Source organism: Zonotrichia albicollis, chromosome 1 (assembly GCF_047830755.1).
Source record: "Zonotrichia albicollis isolate bZonAlb1 chromosome 1, bZonAlb1.hap1, whole genome shotgun sequence".
Taxonomy (NCBI): Eukaryota; Metazoa; Chordata; class Aves; order Passeriformes; family Passerellidae; genus Zonotrichia; species Zonotrichia albicollis.
Genome location: NC_133819.1, coordinates 105,554,326 through 105,575,732, shown reverse-complemented (window position 1 = coordinate 105,575,732; position 21,407 = coordinate 105,554,326). Strand labels below are relative to the sequence as shown.

General features: G+C 40.8%; 1 protein-coding gene across 13 annotated transcripts in view; it reads right to left on the bottom strand.

The window, feature by feature from the left end:
- The window catches only part of DLGAP1 (DLG associated protein 1), a 399,529-nt gene that overhangs the window by 84,807 nt on the left and 293,315 nt on the right, over positions 1-21,407 (bottom strand). For all 13 annotated transcript variants that reach the window (XM_074549059.1, XM_074549033.1, XM_074549041.1 and 10 more), the window contains 2 exons: positions 7,161-7,338; positions 3,921-4,161 (listed from right to left, as the gene is read on the bottom strand). In XM_074549059.1, coding sequence (XP_074405160.1) covers positions 3,921-4,161; positions 7,161-7,338 — 419 coding nt within the window. The remainder of the gene's footprint in view (positions 1-3,920; positions 4,162-7,160; positions 7,339-21,407) is intronic.

Sequence of the window (21,407 nt, the reverse complement as noted above, 5' to 3'; positions counted from 1 at the left end):
AGGAATTATAGGTTGGATATCAGGAAAAAATGTTTTACAGAAATGGTGATTAAAAAAAAAAAATGCTGGAATGGTCTGCCTGGGGAGGTGGTGGAGTCACCATCCCTGGATATGTTTATGACTGGATGTGGCACTCTGTGCCATGGTCTAATTGAGGTTTTAGGGCTGGGTTGGACTTGATCTTAAAGATCTCTTCCAACCCAGTGATTCTGTGTGTGATTTATAACTCCATATAAAATGTCAAGATTGCATTTTCTCTTCCTCATTCCAAAACCCTTCATTTAAAACCAAGGATAAGGGGAGTTTGTAGCCAGGTGGGGTGTTGGGAGGAAAGGGTTAAAACTGGAGGATTTGGCAAGGAGGGAATAGTTTTTGCTCAAAGTGACCTTGCCGCTGGGAATGCTAAGATTGTCATAGTGGGAATGAGTGTCCATTTATTATGTCCAGTGTTGTTCATCCTCTGCTGGTTCTGAGAAATAGAATTCTTGTGTAGAGACAACACACTCACAGACATGCTTGAGCCTTCTGCTGGAAGTGAAGTATCATAAAAGCACATCCTTGTGATAAATTACACATGTGTAAGGCTCTTTGATGCCTGGGGCAGGCAGTGGTTCCCCCCGTGTGCTAGGATGAACTGAGCCTGATGGAGCCTTGTGCCTTTTCACTAGGATGAACTAAGCCCAAGAGAGCCCATGTCCCAGTGTGTCTCTGCTGCCCAGCCATGTGGGTGAGGTAATGAAATAACCCTACACAATGGCAACCACATTTCAGCTGTGGTTGGGTGGTTGCCATTGTTACCTGTATGTGTTGACTCACACATGGGGATTGACTCTTTCTCGCAGGCAAACTGTGACAGCATGAGAGGACTTAGTCCTAAACTGTGCCCAAGAAGGTTTAGGTTGGAGATTAGGAGGAAGTTTGGTAGCAGACTTTGGTGAGGTTAAGATTTTCCTCCCCACTCATAGTGTAACATTTCACCCCTCTGGTGACATCAGGTTTGTGCCTCCACCTCCATTTTTACACTTGGGCTCAGTTTCATCGAGCTGCAGCCACCCCTCAGTGTCCCCACAGCAGCATAAGGTCAGTGCAGGCTGCAGAGGCCACCAGGTAGGCAGCCACCCTCGGCTGAGCTCTGTGCCATAGTCTGTGCACAGATTTGTAGTCAGACTGGGCACATCCTCAGGAACTGAGCTGGAGGTTCAATTCCTGATTGCAGACCTAAACTGCCAACACTGTGTGGTGAAAGGAAATGAAAACCTGAGGCTGACACCCCAACAGCAAAGGCTAAAAGGCAAAGTATGATTTTTGTCCATAGTTCTTGCTTTATCCAGATGCCCTGGAAAGCTACGGATCATTGCTCTAGAGGAACAATTTTGAATACAGTAAACTGACAGCTCTCCTGTCTTTTCCACCATCAAGCTGGCATTTCCCTGGACTTTCAGCTGGCAAAGAGATTCTCAATATCAGTGTATGATCACAGCTTTGGTATTAGTGAATTAAAAGCCATGTTCTTGAGGGTATCACTAATGTTGATGAAAGGAATCTTTCTTTAGGGGCAGGAGGACTGTTCTCTTATTTGGGGATGTTAAAACCATTTTTAGATCATAACTGCTCCCATGTCTCCACAAAAACATTTGCAACATCACCTCAGCGGAGATAAACCTGAGATACTGTACTCCTTTCTTCATGTCTGCCTAGTTGTTGTTCCATTTCCCATTTTATTGAAGTAGACATAAATAGAAACCATCAACATTGCCTTTCATGTTTCTCTTCTGTGAGCCAGGCACAGGCAGCACCAAGGTAGTCAATATAGATGATTTTGAATATAATTAATTCAATTCTAATACCCATTAAGCAGATAGTGATATGTAAGTCAGGTACTAAAAGAGACAAGTTATCTGAAAGGCTACCAGTGGAAGGGATGGGCCCTTGGAGCCCAAGAATTGGAAAATGAAAAAGATAACTCAGTGAAATTCCCATAGCAGAAAACAGGCATCCACAGCAATCTTTAAATGCTTGTATGTACGTCCAAAGAGACCACTGCAAATCATTCCTTTCTGCTTTTAACACCCTGACTACAGAAGCAATAACTCAAGACATACTCACTGGATTATGTTTTTCAATATCACAGTTTTGTTCATATGATTTTTTAAATAAAGCCAGCTACCCAGAGAAAAGATCAGGCCTCTATGGTTTCACTACAAAAAAGGGACCATAAACAAGAGATAGTTTACAGTACAGATTTTCCTCTTTCATGTTTTCCAGCATTTTTGGCTGGCACACACAGCCAACCTTCTCCATTTATACGTCATCATCCCCAGACACGGGCATCATTTTCCTAAGTGACAGAAACAACCTCTTACATAGAGATAATGAAAAATAGTTATTCTCTTCTGTATTAATGTTCACAGTTATTTTTATAAAGGAAAAGTGTTACCAAAGCCATTCTCACAGAATAGAAAACCCTCTTTGGGATCAACCCAAGCTGATTTAACAAAGATGAGTGCACACTGAAAAAACCCTGAAAACTCCCATCCTTCAGCTTTTGCCTCAGAATATATTTGACACAAACTAATACCACACAATGAAGTAGCACACACCTTATGCAAATCCTGTCTTTGTGGTTTGGTGCAAACCCTGTGTGCTCACAAGGGCTATTTCTATAGCAGAAATCCTGTCTTGTGAATACTATTTCTTTAGTGATTTAGATGAGAACTTCTCTGCAGCATTTGTTAAAAATGCTTTGATGTTTGTGATGTACTGCCAATATATTTCCAACAGTACTTAAACTGGCTACTTTTAGAAAAATCTTTAATTTAGCTGAACATTTTTGGTAAAAGGATTTAAAGTGTTCTTTGATGACATAGAACAATTGACAAGCAGCTTTAAAAAAGACTTACAAGGCATAAACAACTGCACCTGTGAGAGAACACACAGAAGGACAAAAGTTTACAGAAAACATAAATGAAAAAATACAGCAAAAGAGCAGGTACAGTGAAATACGTATAATAGTCAATATTAGTCAAGAACATGATTAGTATATGAACAGTATATGAATAGTAAATGAAGCTTGTGTAAAACAGTGGAATGGTTGCACAGAAGTCAAAAGAAAGAGGCTCTCTCTCATCCTGCCACAGGGAAGAGCACACACATCTAATGGCTCCTGCCTCTTGCTTTCCTGAATGAGAGAAGCAGGTTTGGAATTTGGTTTTACTTGGTTTTTCTTCCCCTTACGCACGATTTTGGTGACAAAATCTGACATTCATCATGGTTATTTCCAAAAGAAAAGCAACCTCAAACATTAAAAGGAAGGTTAGAAGTCTCATGTTTACACCGAAACCTCTTCCTCTAGCAAGGCTTGAATAGTTTGAAATGCAGAAAGAATGTAACAGCAAAATGCGAACATGCATGTTTTGACCTGCAGACTGCTTCTTCTTTCTTTTCTTCATTCTCACATCTTAGATGGAGCCTAGAGAGCTGGAACAGTCTCTTCAAGCCAGTAAAAACCACATCCAGTAATTTATACAATCACTTCAGCTTTGTAGAAGATCTCATCAGAGGGACCCTTCTCTGCTGGTCACAGCCAGCAGAACTGCCGACACAGAGCATTCTTTGCTCAGCCTTGCCAAATTGTGACTGCTCTTTTAGGGAGGACAGCAAGACGAGAAATGACCTTGGAATTCCCTTCTATCTGCTTTTAGCTCAGAATAAATTAGCTTGGACACAGAAGGAACCATATCAAAGGCATCAGCCTTGGTCTGTGTGTGGTTTGAGGCTGATTAGTCTGTCCAGCTCCCTGGTGAAACACAAGACTCCGCTAAGGGCTTGGCATCTGGCAGAGAAAAGCTTGATCTGATGGAAATGCACTGGAAGTATCTTCCCTTGCCATCCCCCTCTGGATTTCCCTCTGTGTTACTCACCAGTACTGCTCTGGATGGTCCTCACGGTGGTGGTGGTGCGCGGGGGGGACGAGGAGCGCAGCGATATGCACTCGTCATCCTGCGAGCAGCCCTTCTCGATGGCCCGCACGTAGCTGTGGCTCCGCATGCGGAAGCAGCCCGGCATGGGCAGGTCCAGCGCCTCCACGGCCTGGGACTCCAGCTCGCTGAACACCGACTCGCAGACGGACTCGAACTGCCCGTTCACCTCCATCTCACTCACCTGCAGACAGACACCCGGCAGCGTCAGTGCAGCCCATGCGTGGATGTTCCACACAAACCCTAATTAATGTGCAACAGGATACAAGAGAAATAACCAGAGTTGTGCAGAGAATAAACAAAATGCGGATCATCACTGGTGGGATGTGATCTTTGCGTGGTCACCAAATGCAAGGGGGATCTTTAATAAGTTGTGTCATCCCATTGTAGTTTTATTAATATTAGTTGGAGTAAGTTTAAGGTTATCCTTTGTATTGCTAATTTGGAATTGGGGAATACTACAGTGAGTAGCTGTGTTAACCTCCTTATCAAACATACATGGTAAAGTATTAAGAGACACATTGTCGTAGGGATTTGCATTAAGTAAATGAATTTACTTATTTTTAGGAAAGGGGGGAGAAATGAGACAGAGTGGAAATTTTCCAGAGTAGAAATCCATTTTGATTTAGATGAAATGTACATCTTTGAGTTAAGTCTGTAGCTTGCAAACATAGCTATTTACTCTGACTGCCTGTTCTCGTAAAAAGCCTGTGGTGGAGAAACTGTTTCAGCCAAAGGACAGAGATAAGGGAGGGGGGCAGACAGAAAGCAGGGCACCCTAACCCAATAATTCTTTCTGATAACGAAAAATTAGTGGCAAATGTCACGTGGAGTCAGTAGAACACCCTCAAGCTATGGTGACACAATGGCCCGCACCTGTTAGAGGATCCCTTTGCACATGAAAAAAGATAAATGGACATCCCATAGCAGCAATTATGAGGGGAAAAAACAATTTATAAAAAATGGAGACAGAGGTGTTGGGCAAAAATTCAGGAAAGTTTGGGCTCCTGGCTCTTCTGAAACTGGTGGGAAGCCTGGAGCCCTCATGGCAGCTTCTGGTTTATGTGACCCAGGGCCCATGGCAGAGGTTGAATGTTTGGTCATTGCGATCATTACATGTAAAACAAAAAACACACTTTTATTCTGGGGTGAGGAAAAAAGCAAGAAGGGTCAGCTTAACCCCAATACATTATCAATGCAACCCCCAGGCAATCACACTGACAAAACCTGAGTGCCTGGAAAGCTGCAGGGTAACAAACACAGGAAGGGGAGGTTGGTAAGGGAACCAGCTTTGCTGCTGGGGAAAAATGTCTGTAGAACTAAATTTCTGGCTGAGTGCAGATGCAAAGGAATCCTTAGACCCTTTGTGCAGCAGACACTAGGTGGTGACAAAGACTTGTGCTCATGGTGGTTAAAGAGCATTCAAAGACTTCCTACAGGTATTACAAACCTGGAAACCATTTACCTTGGCTTAATTATTAATGGATGGTCATGTTTCTTAACTGAGCATTGAGCCCTGAGCTTGGCATTAAAGCCCAATAATTATCACTATATGAAACATGCAGATGGAAACCATCACTTGAGGATTTTGTTAGTTTTCAAGCATGTACAAGACCAAGTTAGCAGGAGAAGATAAGACTATGTTAGGAAGGTAGAAAAAGCCCACATTAGAAATTCTCTCTCAGGATTAATGTTACCAAGAAAAATGTTTTGTGGAGTCTTTGTATATATAACTGAAAAATCTCAGTGAGCAAAATATATTTTTTTCAAAGGAGAATATTGAAAAAAAGCATGGAAGAATAGTAGGTAGTACAACAAGAAGAATAATCTTACTATAGCAGAGGATATCCAATCCTCATTTAAATATCTCTGAATTAATGCATTTTTAAACCAAAAAACTTGCTCATCTTGGCAAATGTAACCACTCCTTGGCTGACAGCTTTGTGTGTTAAGTGTACAGCTAAACAAGTAACCTGACCTAATGTTCATGTAGTTGCCTCTGAGACATGAATTTCTGTGCTGTTTTCTCCCAGATACATCCTGACCCTCCTTTTAGAGCATCAGCCCCTGCCCTATGCAAAGTGCCTCACTTCAAAATACACGGGTAAATACTCTGAAATGTCTAAATATAGAAGACTGAAGAAAGGGAAACTGCAGCTCCATAATGAATAGCAGATGTGTTTGTTATGGCCATAGCTGAAGTCCTGGTGTCACTGATGTCACACACTTTTTTTGACATGGTGATGACTTGGTATGCCAGTCATTAGGGATCTGGCACCACAAATCCTACCTGCTGCACTTCTGGACTAGTGTAAGGAAGTTCCTTCATCCAAGTGATTTACCCAAATGATCCACTTAAGCCAACAAGCCAAAAATCATACCAAGGAGCTAGAGGATGTAGCAGATGAACTACTGGCCCTCTGCCCTGTGGTGTACTGGCCCTTTTGCACTTCTTTCAGATCTGTTCCCTATGAACTCAGCTGTACAAGCATGTTGAATGCAAGGACAGACTATTTTATAACATTAAAACACAAAAACTGTATCTGTCACAGTGGACTTCATTTTTCTTCTTGTTTAGGAGCATGAAGATCTCTTACAGGATTTCAGGGCAAAAATACAGACAGATCTTTTCACTTAATACATATCCTGTAATATTCCTACTATTTAGGTGAAAAATTTGGAGGTACACAAAGTAAAGAATGCATAAAATAAAATCTCTATTAAAATTGTGTAATACAAACTATTAACAGCCTAATTTTAAATTAGCACCTCAGCATACAAACTTTCTTTTGAGGTATTCAAAAATTTTTAATTGGCGGTGCTAAGCACAAGATCCTTAAGAACCCTGTTCAATGAGAGTGCTGGTGAGCAAATTCCCGTTTTTCTTATTGCAAGCAGTGTACAGCATTACACTGGCTCTCCAGGCTGCGCAAGGCGCAGGTCACCCACCTGGCTGATGGTGCTCATGGCACCACAGCCTAACTTTACTTTAGCACCTCACTCAGCATGCAAACTTTCTTTTGAGGCATTCAAAAATTTTTCGATTGGAGGTGCCAAGCACAAGATCCTTAAGAACCCTGTTCAATGAGAGTGCTGGTGAGCACCACTTGAAGCACAATCCATTTTCCCCTATTGGAAGGAGTGTCCAGCCTGACAGTGGCTCTCCAGGTGCAGGTCACCCACCTGGCTGATAGTGCTCATGGCTCTCATGTAGCTCTCGTTGCGGGAGCGGAACTTGGGGGAGGTCAGCAGCCCTGCGGGGTCCAGGCTGTCCAGGCTCCTGTTGATGGAGACTTCGCTCACCGCCCTCAGGTAACTGTGGCTCCGGATCTGGAGCTTTGGCGAGTGTTCACTGGATATCCTGGGAGTTGTGGGTGGGGAAAAAAGAAAAAGAAAGGAAGAAAAAATAGATCCTATTAAATCCAAATGGCCTCACCAGGAGTGAGAATAACCAGATGTTTTTCACTGGAACAGCTTGACTTGAACAAGTCATGACACAGTTCTTGTATATTTACAAAATAAAGGCAAGGTCAGTACTTTTATTTGTATTACACCACCCTTTTATTTGGTGGAAGGAAGAGAAAAGGATGGAAAGGATTTCCTTTTCATTTTCCATAAACCACATCTAAGCATAATGGTAAAATCACATTCATTTTCTTTACTGACAGCGGAATGGAAAAATTTTACACTGTACTAACAATGACAACATCCAGCTCCAGCAACCCCCCCCCCCCCCCCACTATGCGGGACTTTTGAAGTGACAACACTGAAATGACTTCACAAACTGATTTTAAAAGAGCAAGAGAAGCCACTGAGATGAGCAGCAGAGAAAGCCCTGTGGCCTTACAGAGATGAATGCAGCAACCATCAAAACCTGCTGGGGAGGCGGGTAAAGAAGGAAGAGGCCTGATACTTCGATCAGATGGATGATTCTAAATTTATTAAATTAACATCCACATCTCAAAATGCTGCTGGTGACATTATCTGACATGTTCTTAAGTCTGTACTCATGAAACAGGACTGTTTCTCATGGGGCTTTTAAGGGTGTATGGGCCAACAGGGCAGGCAGATCATATAAACCATGTAAAATGCACTCATAGTATGCCTTAACCTAGGAAATCACTCCAACAGCATAGGCCACCTGATAAGGTTTGATTTTTTATGCTTTAAATTTTATTTTAGACTTGGCTTAAGCCACAAGTTAACATGCCACAACACAAAATGCATGCTAAGGAAGTAGCTTTACATAACGATGTCAAATTAGAAGTTTAAAGGTCACAGTTGTATTTCTGAAGTGATAGCTTTGCCTAGTTTTTCAATACAAGTGACAGGTGAGATGTACATGGAATCAAAACCGAACAAAAAACCCTCCCCCAACCCCCTGTCCCTGTGTTCCTCAGGGAATTTGTGCTTCTGCTCTTTTCTTGTCCTATATGCTAAGAGTCAGCTAGAACAATCCTCCACCTGTGAGATGCTTTATCCTCTGAATGTACTGGCTAAGTGCTGTCTTCACAACCTGAGGCATCCTACAAAGATGTGAGTCCCAAAAATGAGTGAAATTAACTTGTATGAAATACAATTAATTTGGGGGATATGTCTTTTGAAAGAACTGACCAATTAATAAAGTATCAAAAGGGTGAGGCTTCAATGTATTTTTTTAGTTTTAAATATTCTTCATGTATCACAAAGCAAACTAAGTAAAATATTAACTAAATTTTCCATTTTAAAATGTAAATCTCATAGAGATGTTCAAAGGTATATAAAAGAAAAATCTGTAACCTAATTACAGGCTTAATCTTTGTCTCCTAGTCTTTAGAAATACATGCACAGCTGACCTGAAAGAAGAGAATCCATTTTATGTCTAATTCCTGAAGCATTTGCAGATATTTTGTTTCAAGTATCTAATGATGGTAATTAGTATCAGCAATTTCCCAGTGGTATGCACAATTCTGGTAATTGTCAATGCATTTTGGGAGGACAATTCCATTGTGTAATCACTCACCTAAGTAGTTCAGAAACTGGGTCTAATTCTGAATCATCCAATACTGTAATAAAACCTAGGCCATCTCTACAATACCTTATTCTCTGGCTGCTAATTACTTCCTAATAAAAATACGTAAACTTCTGCTAATTACCCGATACTCCTGTCACAGGATGAAGAGAAAGCCTTTGCTTGCCATTTTCACTGTGCATACAGTATAATACAACAGCCATTTCCATACTCTTTGACTCCTTACACCGCTTGATTCCACATGACAAAACCTCTTTAGACATCAGAATAAGTGGTGCTCCAAACAACTCAAAAAAAGGCAGAAAAAGTGGTGAAAAGTCAACTGTTACCAATGGTTACATTTGTTCACTGCATTTTGGTAACTAACACTAACCATGTAACTCTTGGAATAAAAATTATTGCCTGTTATTGAATTTAAAAAAAAATGAATGAATAATTCAGGAGACATAATTTTTCTGATGCATCTGAGCTACTTCACCACACTGCAGATCTGCAAACTGATCAGCATTGCCTGAAATGCATTTTCTAGATTGGTTCAAAACGTATTTTATGATTATGATGTGAACAATTTGCTGCCAATATGTGACATGCAAAATTCAAATCAGCTTGATTAGCTGCCAGTTAGCCAAATACATCACCTGGGGCTTGTTGCTGCCCACTGATTAGCTGAGCTTGCAAGAAGACTGCAGCACATCACGAGATTCAGTGCACAGATATTGCCAGACAGAAATCTGCAGTTGCTGAGGCACATGCCCTTTAAAGAGCGGAACCAATAAAGCAAGTATCCATAGCACAAAGATTTTGCTGTGGCAGCCAGAGTAAAGATCATGTATGATACTCATGGAAGTGGCATGGAAAGCCACCACAAAGAGTATAGAAATGAATTTTCTGTGTGCATTAGTGTTGCATAGTATTTTCGCAACTCTGCTTAAAACAAAGGAATTCCTCATAAAAGTAGATGTTCCCCTTTTTTTTTCAGATGCGGGTCCTCAGCACAGCTGCATTTTTTTGTATTTCTGTTTTCGTTCCTCACCATGCAACTGGCTAGTTTGACACAAATCCAGAACTGTATTTTACAGGGGGCTACTTATCTCAATCTGTGAACAGTTCCCTCTCCTGTATATAGACCAGAGGAGGTAACTGGCTGCTGTTGAAGGAGGTGGCTCCTTGCTTACTGACTGATACAATCTCTGTTTCATTAGATGTAGTGGTGGGGGAGAAAAAGAGGATAAAAGGGATTTAAACCTAGAGAAAGAAATATTGAAAGCTTGCATTTATAATGATTACTGCTGCTTTTATAGCTGTGTAATAAATCGTCACTATGTCCTACAGTAAAGTTTAATGAACGGCTGAAATGCCACTGGAAGTTTTGATAATATGCCACTTAGAAATAAATCTGACTATGTATGATGTGCAAGATCTGAATGTATAATTAATTTTCTTGGAGTTACTATTACCAGTAACGTGTAAATTAAAATACCTTTTTCTTCCTTGAGGGTTCAAGTCTGTCTCTTATTTATCCTGCATTACCTACATTTCTCTTTTTGCCATTGCAATTTCTACAATAAGTACAACATGCCAAGGACTGAGACTTTGGGGCAGCTCTTTGGCCAATACAAAATGGTCTTTGGCTCCACTCACTGCATTGGATGTATTAACTGGCAGAAGTGGGATGTGAATTATTTAGGTTCTTAAACAAGCTCCTCAAGCATGTTCCATCATTTCTGTGCTGCACCCACAAGTGGCCAGTTCCTCACATTGGCTACACCATGCTTTTTCCCCACACTGCTGCCCTTGCCCCAGGCCTCACCCCAGAGGATGGGAGCACAGCCACAACAGCATCACACTGATACCACACAGGGTGGGAGGCACAGCACTACTGGATGTGCTTCCCAAAAACCACAGCAAGAGGCACCAGGAGGAGATATGAGGGCTCTGTGTTGCTGCTGCTCTGCAGATTGCCATTTTGGGTTTCCTGAGGGGATTTGCAAGAGAAGGAACCAGCCCTGGAGCTGAAGTGGGTGGAAAAGGAGCCTGCTGAGTCCCAGCAGATAAATAAATACTCCCCTGGGTAGAGGGAGGCAAGTGCCTCTGATCCACACTGTGCATCACAGAAGATCAAGATACCCCAGCAATGAGGCCAAAATGCTACAGAAATTCCATGAGAAGCTCTGAGAGGAGGAGAATGCTCATTTCATGTTCTAGTGAAGCATCTGAACCAGAAGATCATGTAGGTGTATAAAGGAAATCTTTGCATACTGCACTGAGATTTCTGCTCTGTACATTTCGAACACACTGAAGCCTATTCTCCTGTTTTCATTCAAACAGAGAAAAGAAAGTCTTTAAAACACACACATCTAATCACCGTACCACTGTTGCAACATGCATGGTAAGAAATACTTTTACCTCACTGTTACAGACGTGTTTGTATTTACACAATATTAACATGATTTACATGACTTGATTCAGATGAAAACACATTCTGGTCCCTCACTTACAGACTCACTTATTTACAGAGTAAGGAGTTGGTTGGTGTAAGCATTTGTGAGAGCAGCTAGACTCAGTTGCTTTGCTCTGGAGGCTACAGGGAAGCTGGAGAGGGACCCTTCATCAGGAATTGTAGTGAAAGGACAAGGAGTAAAAGCTACAAACTGAACAAAGGAAAAATTAGAAGAAGGGAAGAAATTATTTACTGTGAGGATGGTTAGACATCGGAACAGGTTGCCCAGGGAGGTTGTGAATGCCCCAACCCTGGCAGTCTTCAAAACCAGTTTGGGTAAGGCCTTGAACAACCTGGTCTAGTGGCAGGTGTCCCTGCCACTAGAGGTGTCCCAGCTAGGGAGGGGGCTAGATGATCTTTAAGGTCCATTCCAAGCCCTTGACACTCTATGATTCTATATCAAAGGGTTCAAAATGCAGTGTTAGCATTTAACCGTGAAATAACTTTGAATGTATTCTTGGAAGAGTTCCTATGCCTTGAAAATGTCTTTCAAATGACAGAGAGAAGATAGACAACAGGGATTTACATAAGCAGGAAATTTTAGTTTCAAATATTTCCTTTTAATTTAGGAATGCACAATGTACTCTGTCATATACGTGCTGGTTATAAAAAGCACTTTCACTTATACATTTCATTTCTGAATGAAGAAAGGGAAAACCAAGCCTTGTGATGACTACTATTTTTTCCCTTTAGGCCAGACACAATATAATAAAATGTAGTCCTGAGACTGTATTGTCTTCTCCAAGTTCAGCAGTCAGAATCATAGCACAAAATACAGTGTTGTGCCAGATGGGTATTGTGTTCTGCCAACAGAAAATGACAAAGCAGAGTAAAGTAAAAGTCCAGGAACATGTCCGAAATGCTTCTGTAAGCCAGCAGTGCTAAAATTTGCCTTCAAACAAAGAAGAAGACCTCAAAAAATACACCACATACAACATGAAACCAAGGAAAAAAAATCTCAAAGCCACCACTACTGTTAAGTGTCCCAGCACTCCATTTTGTTGCATACAGCTGACAGCTAGGATCCATGGGGATAAATTATCCTCTGCTGAATGCCCCACTCTGGTGTGGCTGGTGGGCACATCCAACATTATTTCTCTGCTTAATTTTATTTTCATTTTAATGTTGCTAGAAGGTAGAATAATCCAGTGTAGCCTGACACAAGGTGAACACAGAAGGACAGAGAAGAAGACTTAGAGAACAATTTACTGATGTGCATCTGTCTGATCCTGGTCATGACATAGGTCAACCAGGGTGGGGTAATTTTTCTGTGTTGGCATCCATGTTCTGCTGCTTTTTGGTGCAGTGAACAGGGGACTGTCATATCACAGACGGGGACAAGGGCAGCACATAAACAATTCTTAGCATTTGCACTCCCCACTCCAGATTTTTCTGGGTTTGAAGCTCTCCTTTTTCTTTCTTGTTTATAAACAAGTGAACCCCTTCATGGGAAGTTCTTGCCTTGAAGCTAAAAACAAAAAATCCCAATAAAACCTCTCTTTAAGTTCAGACCCTGCTAAAGGGTCAAGTGTGAGAAAGAAAATTCTAAAACTTGGAGATATTCAGAAAAAGCTTATCTGCTGAAGAGCAAAACAGTGCCATCAACAGAAAAATGGCATTTCTTCCTTTCGCTTCTACTACCAGATCAGAAATTGTCCTTGCTGCTTGGACCAGCCAACACATACCACAAAACTGCATGGACATGCCTGTGACACAGAGTTTTACCCAGGCTGAGAAGAGGCAGAAATTACAGCATGGTGTATTTGTCTCGGTCTGATTTTTCAGATTCTCTTGGGAAATGGAAGCAAGCACTTTAAAAGGGAAAAAAAAAAAAACAACAACAATCCACAAGCCCCCAGAGTTTGGTGTTATGCATCTCCATCTCCAGCTGTTGTGCAGTTTTTGTGTGAGCACGTGGTGTCTGTTTGTTTGTTTGTTTGAGGGCAGCAGGAACTGGATCAATGTTTTATGGTAGAAAATGTTTCTAAAAAGCCCAGTCCCTTTTAAAACCCTCGATGTCTGACTACTGCCAGCTTCAGAATCAATCACGGGACCACTCTGTGATTTTGTTACAATCCTGCTTTCCTCTCAAAGGACACAGAAGCTTTGGGGTTCTTTTTCTCTTTTTGGGATGTGGAGGTATTGAGTTTGTATGAATTTATTTAATGAGCAATCTTTAGTTATTAAAATATTAGCAAACAAAGATGACTATTGAATAAAAATTCATGTATACATTAAAACAAATCTTCCATTTTATCTCAAAGATCTTTTCAGGTACTTTGTACAATCAAAAAATACCACAGGCTAATGTATATAAGGAACATTTCCCTTGTCTTTGACATACTGTATTTTCTCCTTGCTTTCTAGACATAGTGAAAGAATAGAGCACAGCACGAAAGTGGCACATATGCAACTGAGTTGGCAAGAAAAGCAGATGGAAGATGATGAAGACAGACATTATACAATTCTCTTTAATCAGAAATCTGGTCTCCATGCTGGTTCTGATTGCCATGTGCGTGTGTGTGCGTGGGAATGTTGTGAGCACTCTTCCATCCCAGAGAGTGAAAAAAGATTCTGAAAGGTAGAAATAGTTCCACCCAGATGAACCAGCTCAATCCAGTCATGCCAGGGTAAGCTGCTTCTGTGCAAAACCATTTTTTGTTTACACTAGAAAACAAATCCACCCTATCTTGTCACCAGAAGCAGGGTAAGATGTAACACTGTCAAGAGCAGACAGCTTAAGAATAGTTCTCCTCTCAGAAGACCCTTTGAGGAAAGCTGTAGGCCTCAATGTCCCCTACTGCCAATCTTACTGGGTATATGTCCAAAGGGGTTTTTGGAGATCCTTGCTGGAGGCAATTTGATCTAGGTCTGAGCCTAGACCAAATGCATGACAAAAGCTCTTGCCTTTTTCAGCTCAACTCTCTTTAGAATGGGCACTAGTGATCCCAGGAACCAGTGCTGCTCAGCACAGAGAAATATATTTACTCAAGCTGAAAAAGATCTTGCCTTGCATCAGATATAATGGACTGAGAATGCACACTGCCTGAGCAGGTCAGCCATACTCACAGCCTTGCCTGGAGCCCTTTGGACCTTGCTGGAATGAAGCCCTCCAACACTGCTTTGATGAACTCTTTGCCAGCACTAAAGTTATACCCTCCTTCCTGCAGAAGCCACTCCTTCAGTTCTCCTCATCAAGGCCAGGCTTATCTATCTGATTCCACATCACTTTCCATTATTGGTTACTTCAGTGCCACCTCTCCTTACTAGTGAAACTTAAAAGTCATCTTCAGTCTGCTCAGATAAATTCTTATTTTAGGAATTTGAGCATTCCCCCTTGTCCTATCACTACATGCCCTGGTACAAAGTTCCTCTCCATCTCTCTTGTAGCCTCCCTTTAGGTACTGAAGGTCTACAGAATATAAAGAAGATATTCCCTGTTGCAGTCCTTGTAAAATCACAGTCTCCACAAGCTCAGACCTCACCTGCTTAGCTAAATGTTCAGGTCTCCCCCATTCACATGTTAAGAGTTTGATTAATTCTGCCAGTGGGAACACCAAAGAGTTACAGCTCTCTGCCAAACCACAAGGGGAAAGCAGCTACTTTTCAGGAATGTCACCTGGCTGTGTGCTGAGCTGTCAGCACAACCAGCTCTGCCTGCTTAGCACCAGGATTTATGCAGGAGCTCTGGCTTGCTCCTGGGAGTGGGAGGATGGAGCTCCAGCTCACTAAAAGGCATCTTCTGGGCAGACTTCCCGTAACTGAGAGGCCCTCCCGTGCTACTCCAAGTTACAATATTGGGCAGTATTTATCTACAAATAATTTTTTTTTTTGGTAAATAGTAAGAAAGTATTTACTCTGTTGAATGTCACTGCAGTATTTATTTAAAGAGCTATTTTTTTCTGAAAACTTGCATGCATTTTGAGCTTTCAGTGTCTTCGACTCCACAGGTCCTCCTGGACTTGAAACCAGGCAGTGATCACCCACACACTGCATGGCCATGTGCCTGCAAGCCCTGTCATGTATCTGCATTTGAGTCACCTCCTTCAGAAAGACATTCTCAAACATCCAGATTAGATCTGCATAAACAGCTCCCAGTGAGATTAGGGAAATCTTAGTTTTGCAAGTCAACAACATTACTCCAAAACCTTCACATACATAAACAGCCACCTGCATTTTCAAAAAAAATGTGTTTTACATATGCAGCAATTTTTCACTTCCTATTCAGTATTCTGCCATTTCAAAACTTTTGGCCACCTAGTAAAGAGAAACAAAAAAAAGCAAAAGCAGCAGATTCAATACCATCTGTACAGATGTGCAACACAAGCCAAGCCACTGGAGAAACTGAAAAGCAAGCACATTTTAAAGCAATGAGGAGAGCAGGCTAGTAGCTCTGCCAGGGAGAAGGGAATAATCCTAATTCCAACTCAGCTAAGGGGGTGAGCTCATCTTCTTACTTCTCTGAGTAACAGCCCTTTGTCCACATGAAAAGTTGAGGCAGCAAGATTCAACACAAGGCAGAGCATGCTACCCATCAAATGCTGTGAGTTTAATATGTACTGATGGTGACCATGGATTTTCTCTCCTATTCCCTCCTGATCGAGTCATTTTGAAAGATCATGTGTGCCCTCTTACTAAGTGGCTACTTCAGTATTCTCCATTTTAGCTGTTTAGTGTTTGAAGAACACCAAGCAGTTTAAAATACCTGAAGAGAAGCTTGCATTTTCTTCTTTTATAAGCAAGTGCTTCTTGCTTGGTACATTTTGTTTCCCTGCAGACACATGGAAGATGGTGACTTGAAATAGGATCCAGCTACTCTTGAGGCACAGGGGTTGGGGGTGTGATGTGACAGAGCAATGAGCTCCTGGATAACCCTACAGCCATTTTCTCGAGGTGTGTCTGGATAAGTACAGGTTGGAGCTCAGATGTGACTTGCAGCTGTCTCTTCCTGATAAAAAAGCAAAGAGTTTTGGGGAAACTGACTAAGATAAAACCCTGCAATTTCTCCTGTCATAAAAGAAGCTAGAAATAGTAACTTCTAACCCATGTTTTTATTTAAAGTAATGTCTGGATTGCAAGTAAGAGAAGAAAATGATGGTACGCAGTAGGGTTTCTGGAAAATTCTTCACTGATAATCTGGGCAGCAGTCTGCTGCTCTGGCGGATTTTCCCTTTTCTCACTGATCTTACAAAGCAAAAGCAATACCCCAGGAGCAGGGACAATTTCTCTCCGTGTAACTTTATGAGAGCTATTCCTCAGAGGAAAAGAAGAAGCAATCACTTTCCCTTCAGATGCTTTTACATCAAAAGAAATTCCTCAAAACTAGCCCAGCTAATTCCAAACCCCCAGTTATCCACATATATTTTAATATTATCTCTTTCCATTACAAAGTCTTTCCAGTTTTGTTCTGTAGTAATTAAAAAAAGGACTTGTTTGCTGTACTGAGATACAACATGAGGTGACAACCTGTTCAACCTGTTATTTCAGGTATATATATATACAGTGGTCTGGGCAAGTTGTGCCAGTGCTCTTATAAACATGGCCAAAGCACTAAATATCTCAAGGTCAAAGTCTGAAGTCAATATCCATTATAAAAATCTTCTGATGAATAGAAGTTTGTTGAAAAAATGTGAAATAATGCTTAACACACATTTTAGACTTTTTTGCCTCCTTATAAAAAAACCCAACATATACTTTCTGTGTTATAGGCTGTTGTTGAGCCAAACTTGTACAGAATAAACCCTGATAAATAGAACTAATTTAATTTTTGAGCATGAGAGACCCAAAGAAAAAAATGACTTAAGAAATCTTCATAATAATGCAAAATCCTGCTCGGCACTGAAGGGGATCTTTTTTTTTTTTTTTTGCAAGTCTTTAAAATAGGTATTTTTTTATTCCCCTGAACCAGAAATACTCTGAAATCTTTATTTGGGTCTGTTAGTAAAGGAACAGACAACCAGTTGTCATGTCATTCATCACACTGTCAGTGTCAAGTACAATGATTCAGATGGAGGCAATGAGAATGTAAAAAGTAATTCCAAAGAGTGGATGCCCTTCAGGGCTGTGGAACTCCAGAAGGGCTGTGCAGCTCATTTTAAAGGAAGGAAGTGTCAGCTCCTGAGGGAGCCAGGTAGCTTCTTGACCTGTAGGCATTCTTACGTATTTCCAAATATTTTTTTTAATTTTATTTCCATACTTGGAATGAAAATATTTGGTTTGCTGAATTGGGTACACTACTCTTTTCCAATGGAAAAAAAAAAAAGTTAAAAAGCACAAATGTCTGTGCTTGCATCGAAGGGGATAAAGCTAGTTCCTTACTGATTTCTAGTGTTCTCTGTATCCCATCTAAACCACAAAACAAACAAATAGTTGGTGAAGGAGTTAAGGGTACAAACCCTCTTCTTTTCCAAATAGAACATAATATACATGGTGAAGATGCAGGTGGCCTTTGGTCCTGCTCAGAAGATGAAAATAGTTGGATATCTATGCTTTTACATGCCATTACAGAAAAAGCCCCCAACACAACAACAACAAAAAAAAGCCTTCAAAAACCCCCTCTAAATTTTTCTGGATAAATATCATCTGCTGACATTTAAAACTACTAGCAATTGATGGTTGTTCATGGGTTCAGATTTCAGCGTGGACTAAAATTTGCTGTGTGACCTGGAGGAGAAGTCATATAAACCCCTCAGTCTCAGAAAATATACTGCATGTGTTAGTACTTTCCTACAGCACCTCTGTGGCTGTAGGTGGCTTTGTGATGATGAACTAAAGTCAGCAAACATAACTGAGCTTCTTTGATGGAAATGAATAGCAGCACCAAATTTTTATTGTATTACTGGAAGCTAAGGTCACAGAAGAACTGAAATAGCCCCAGAGACTGATATTGAACAACTTCAGCCCCAGAGACTGATATTGTATATAAAGCAGAATACCTGGTTAATCAACACTGAAAAATGTTTGGAGTGATGGTCAAAAGATACTTGAGAATAAGTTTATTTTTTTTTTATTTTTATTTTAAACCATTATAGACTATGGATGGTGATTGGTATGGATATGACATCATTTCAAGTCAATGGTTTTTCTGAGGTACAACACAACTGCTTGAAGAGCTCTCAAACCTAATAAAACTTCAGTAACCTATTCAGTAACCTAAAAGTTTAATACCTAAAATGTCAATTTTAAGTAAATTGTAATGAAACCTGTATTACTTCCTAAAGCCTCACAACTCTTATGAGGAGAGACAGAATTCTGCACTGAACTTACATAATTTAATTTTGTTACATGAGTAAGTACCCTCTTCCTCAGATGACCTCTTCCTTAAATGGCTGTTGTATATCCAGCAGGTATTTTTACTGCTCTGTCACCTTGATTAGGAAAACAACAACACTATGATAACATGAATCCATTTCATATTGTCAGGATCACTAGGGCAGAGATCTGTGTGATGATATTTGAACTTCATCAAAGTATGATGTTCAAAATCATGCTTTTGATGTATGTCTTTGTGTGCAGGTGGGATGGGACCTTTGAAAGGCTGCTCAGTGTCCTGGGACTCTGGTTTCTCTTGTGATGTGTCAGGTAAGGACCAATTTGTCAACCCATTGAATACTGTCCCTCCAACTAAACATATATCTGGGGCTTGAAGCTAAGCAAAATTAGATTGAGCATTTCAACTCTGCAGCAGCTTTACATTTTTTGTAATTATCCAGGAAGAGATGGGTCAGTTGTTAATGACATGAGCACACCTGAGCTGCCTGCTGTTGTTCTGGGCATGCACTGACAAATCCAAGGAGATGGAAGAAGCGCTGGTCTCCTGCTCACTGTCAAAACACAGCGTTGCATCAAGCTAAACTGCTTCAAATTCATCACTTTTTCAATTTAGTATACATCAGAGATTGGCTGTGATAAATCACCGTGTTGGACCACAGAAATGCAACAGAACTGGGTCAACCTTTTTTACCTGACTGCTATTGGGAATCATATAATAAAATGTACAGAAGGGACTGGAAAAGCATGAGAACACTGTAAAGGTGACCTTGAAAAACTGAAAGTCTGGTCAAATAACACAGTCACGGATGTGTACACAGAGGCACCATGGATTACCCAGCAGGAGGGGAGCTGGGGGATGCTAGCCTGAAAAAATAAGTTCTCAGCAGCTAAATGAAGGGAATAATTCCCTGAGATGTTAATAGAGCTCCATTTACTGTCACTGGAGCCAGCCAGCCACTAGAGGGAGGAATGATCTAGAGCTGCCAATGACTGCTATTTATCACGCTTCTGCAATTCGTTATGTTTTTCTTAAAGCTCATCTCATGAGGCTTGCAAAACTTTTCCAGTTAAAGAAAAAAATATCGAGCTTTCACAGTTGAAAAGAAAGCACAAAAACACAGAGTTCAAGGGCTCAAGAAACAGAAAAAGAATCTGCATGTCTCCTTAGGAATATAGTCTGATTTTCATAGCTCGGATGAATTGTGGACCTGATTTTCAATTAATTAGGAATCATAGGGCAACTTAATTTCATAGCATTCAGCATATCATTAACAAAAATTGTAGGATTGAAAGATTTTTTATGTGCCTTTTGTGATTCAAAGTATTTTTCTTGGTGACTAGAAAGGGCAGGTCAGTACTGGGGTTGAAAAAGGTATTTTCCTTCTGTACAGAAACCAGCAACTTGCTAAAAATGTAACTTCCATATTCTTTAGGAATAAAGCTATTTGAAAGTAGAAACTAAAGAAAAGCCCAGCACAATAACGCACTCTCAGTGGCTGCATTGCTAATCTTGTGCCTTTCACTCCAGATTACTATGCTAAACATCCATTTATAGCAGGAAGGAAGCAATTTGGATGTGTGAAGCAGGGTTTTGTGTGTAGAGCTATTCACTATTCACTGATAAGAAGATATTCAGCAATAGGAAAATGCTAAGTAAAATTAAAAAGTTGCTTTTATCTGAAGAAAAGAAAGTAGTTAATGAGATAGGCAATTGCTAGATGTTTAGCAGGTCAAATCTTAAGAGTTTTGCTAGAGGGCTGTCAATGGAAAAGTCTGAGTCACATTTTTTCCTCACCTTAGACAAATTCTGCTAAGTTAGCAGGCCCAGTTCTGTCTTTCCAAACACGAAAAAGCCAAGCTCAAACTAAGCAGAAAAAACTTTTTCATAAAAAGACTGCGGAATGCTCAAGGACAATCTAGTTTTGAGTACACTAAGAGTTTGGGATGTAAGTAGAAAACTGCTCCTCCCTTAGCCCTTTGGGTTTTACTGTGCCTGGCTCTTGTTAGATAATTAGGCTGTCATCAGTGTAGAACCATTGGTGCTGCTGTCTACCCTCTTCAAAGAAGGGAAGTCAGGGGACAATATGTCAGAGACAAATCTTTCCCACAGCCTTCCAAATGGTTTTTCCTCATAAAATTCACAGGTTTTCCAGGAATAGTCGTGCACAGAACATACAGTGGGAACCCTCTCCACTCAACCAGACTGTGATTTTCAGTGTGTGATGTGCTTGCTTTTCTTGCAGCACACACCATGGCAGCTCAGGCTCTGAAAAGTACTAAAATATCTTTTCCTAGCTCTAAAAGCCTTCCCTATGGAAAAAAAAAAAAAGAAAAAGAAAAAGAAAAAAGGCATTTTAAGATTCCCTTCTGCTATAGTGTGAAGTGTAACAAATACAAAGAAAATTTATAGAGAAGTGAGTGGGAAGCTGTGTGTTAGTGTGCGTGGGCAGGTCATGGAGGGAAGAGGAGATGTACAGGCAGCTGAAGGGCAGCATGCCCCTGTGAGAGTACCCGAGCCACCTCTAGGACATGTTAGCACTGGCTGTGGGCTGCAGGGTGGTAAGAGATGGGAGGTCTGTCCCAGAATTTCAACAGACACAGCAAAAAGCAACATTACTTATTGTTACTGCTGGGAGTAACTTGCTCC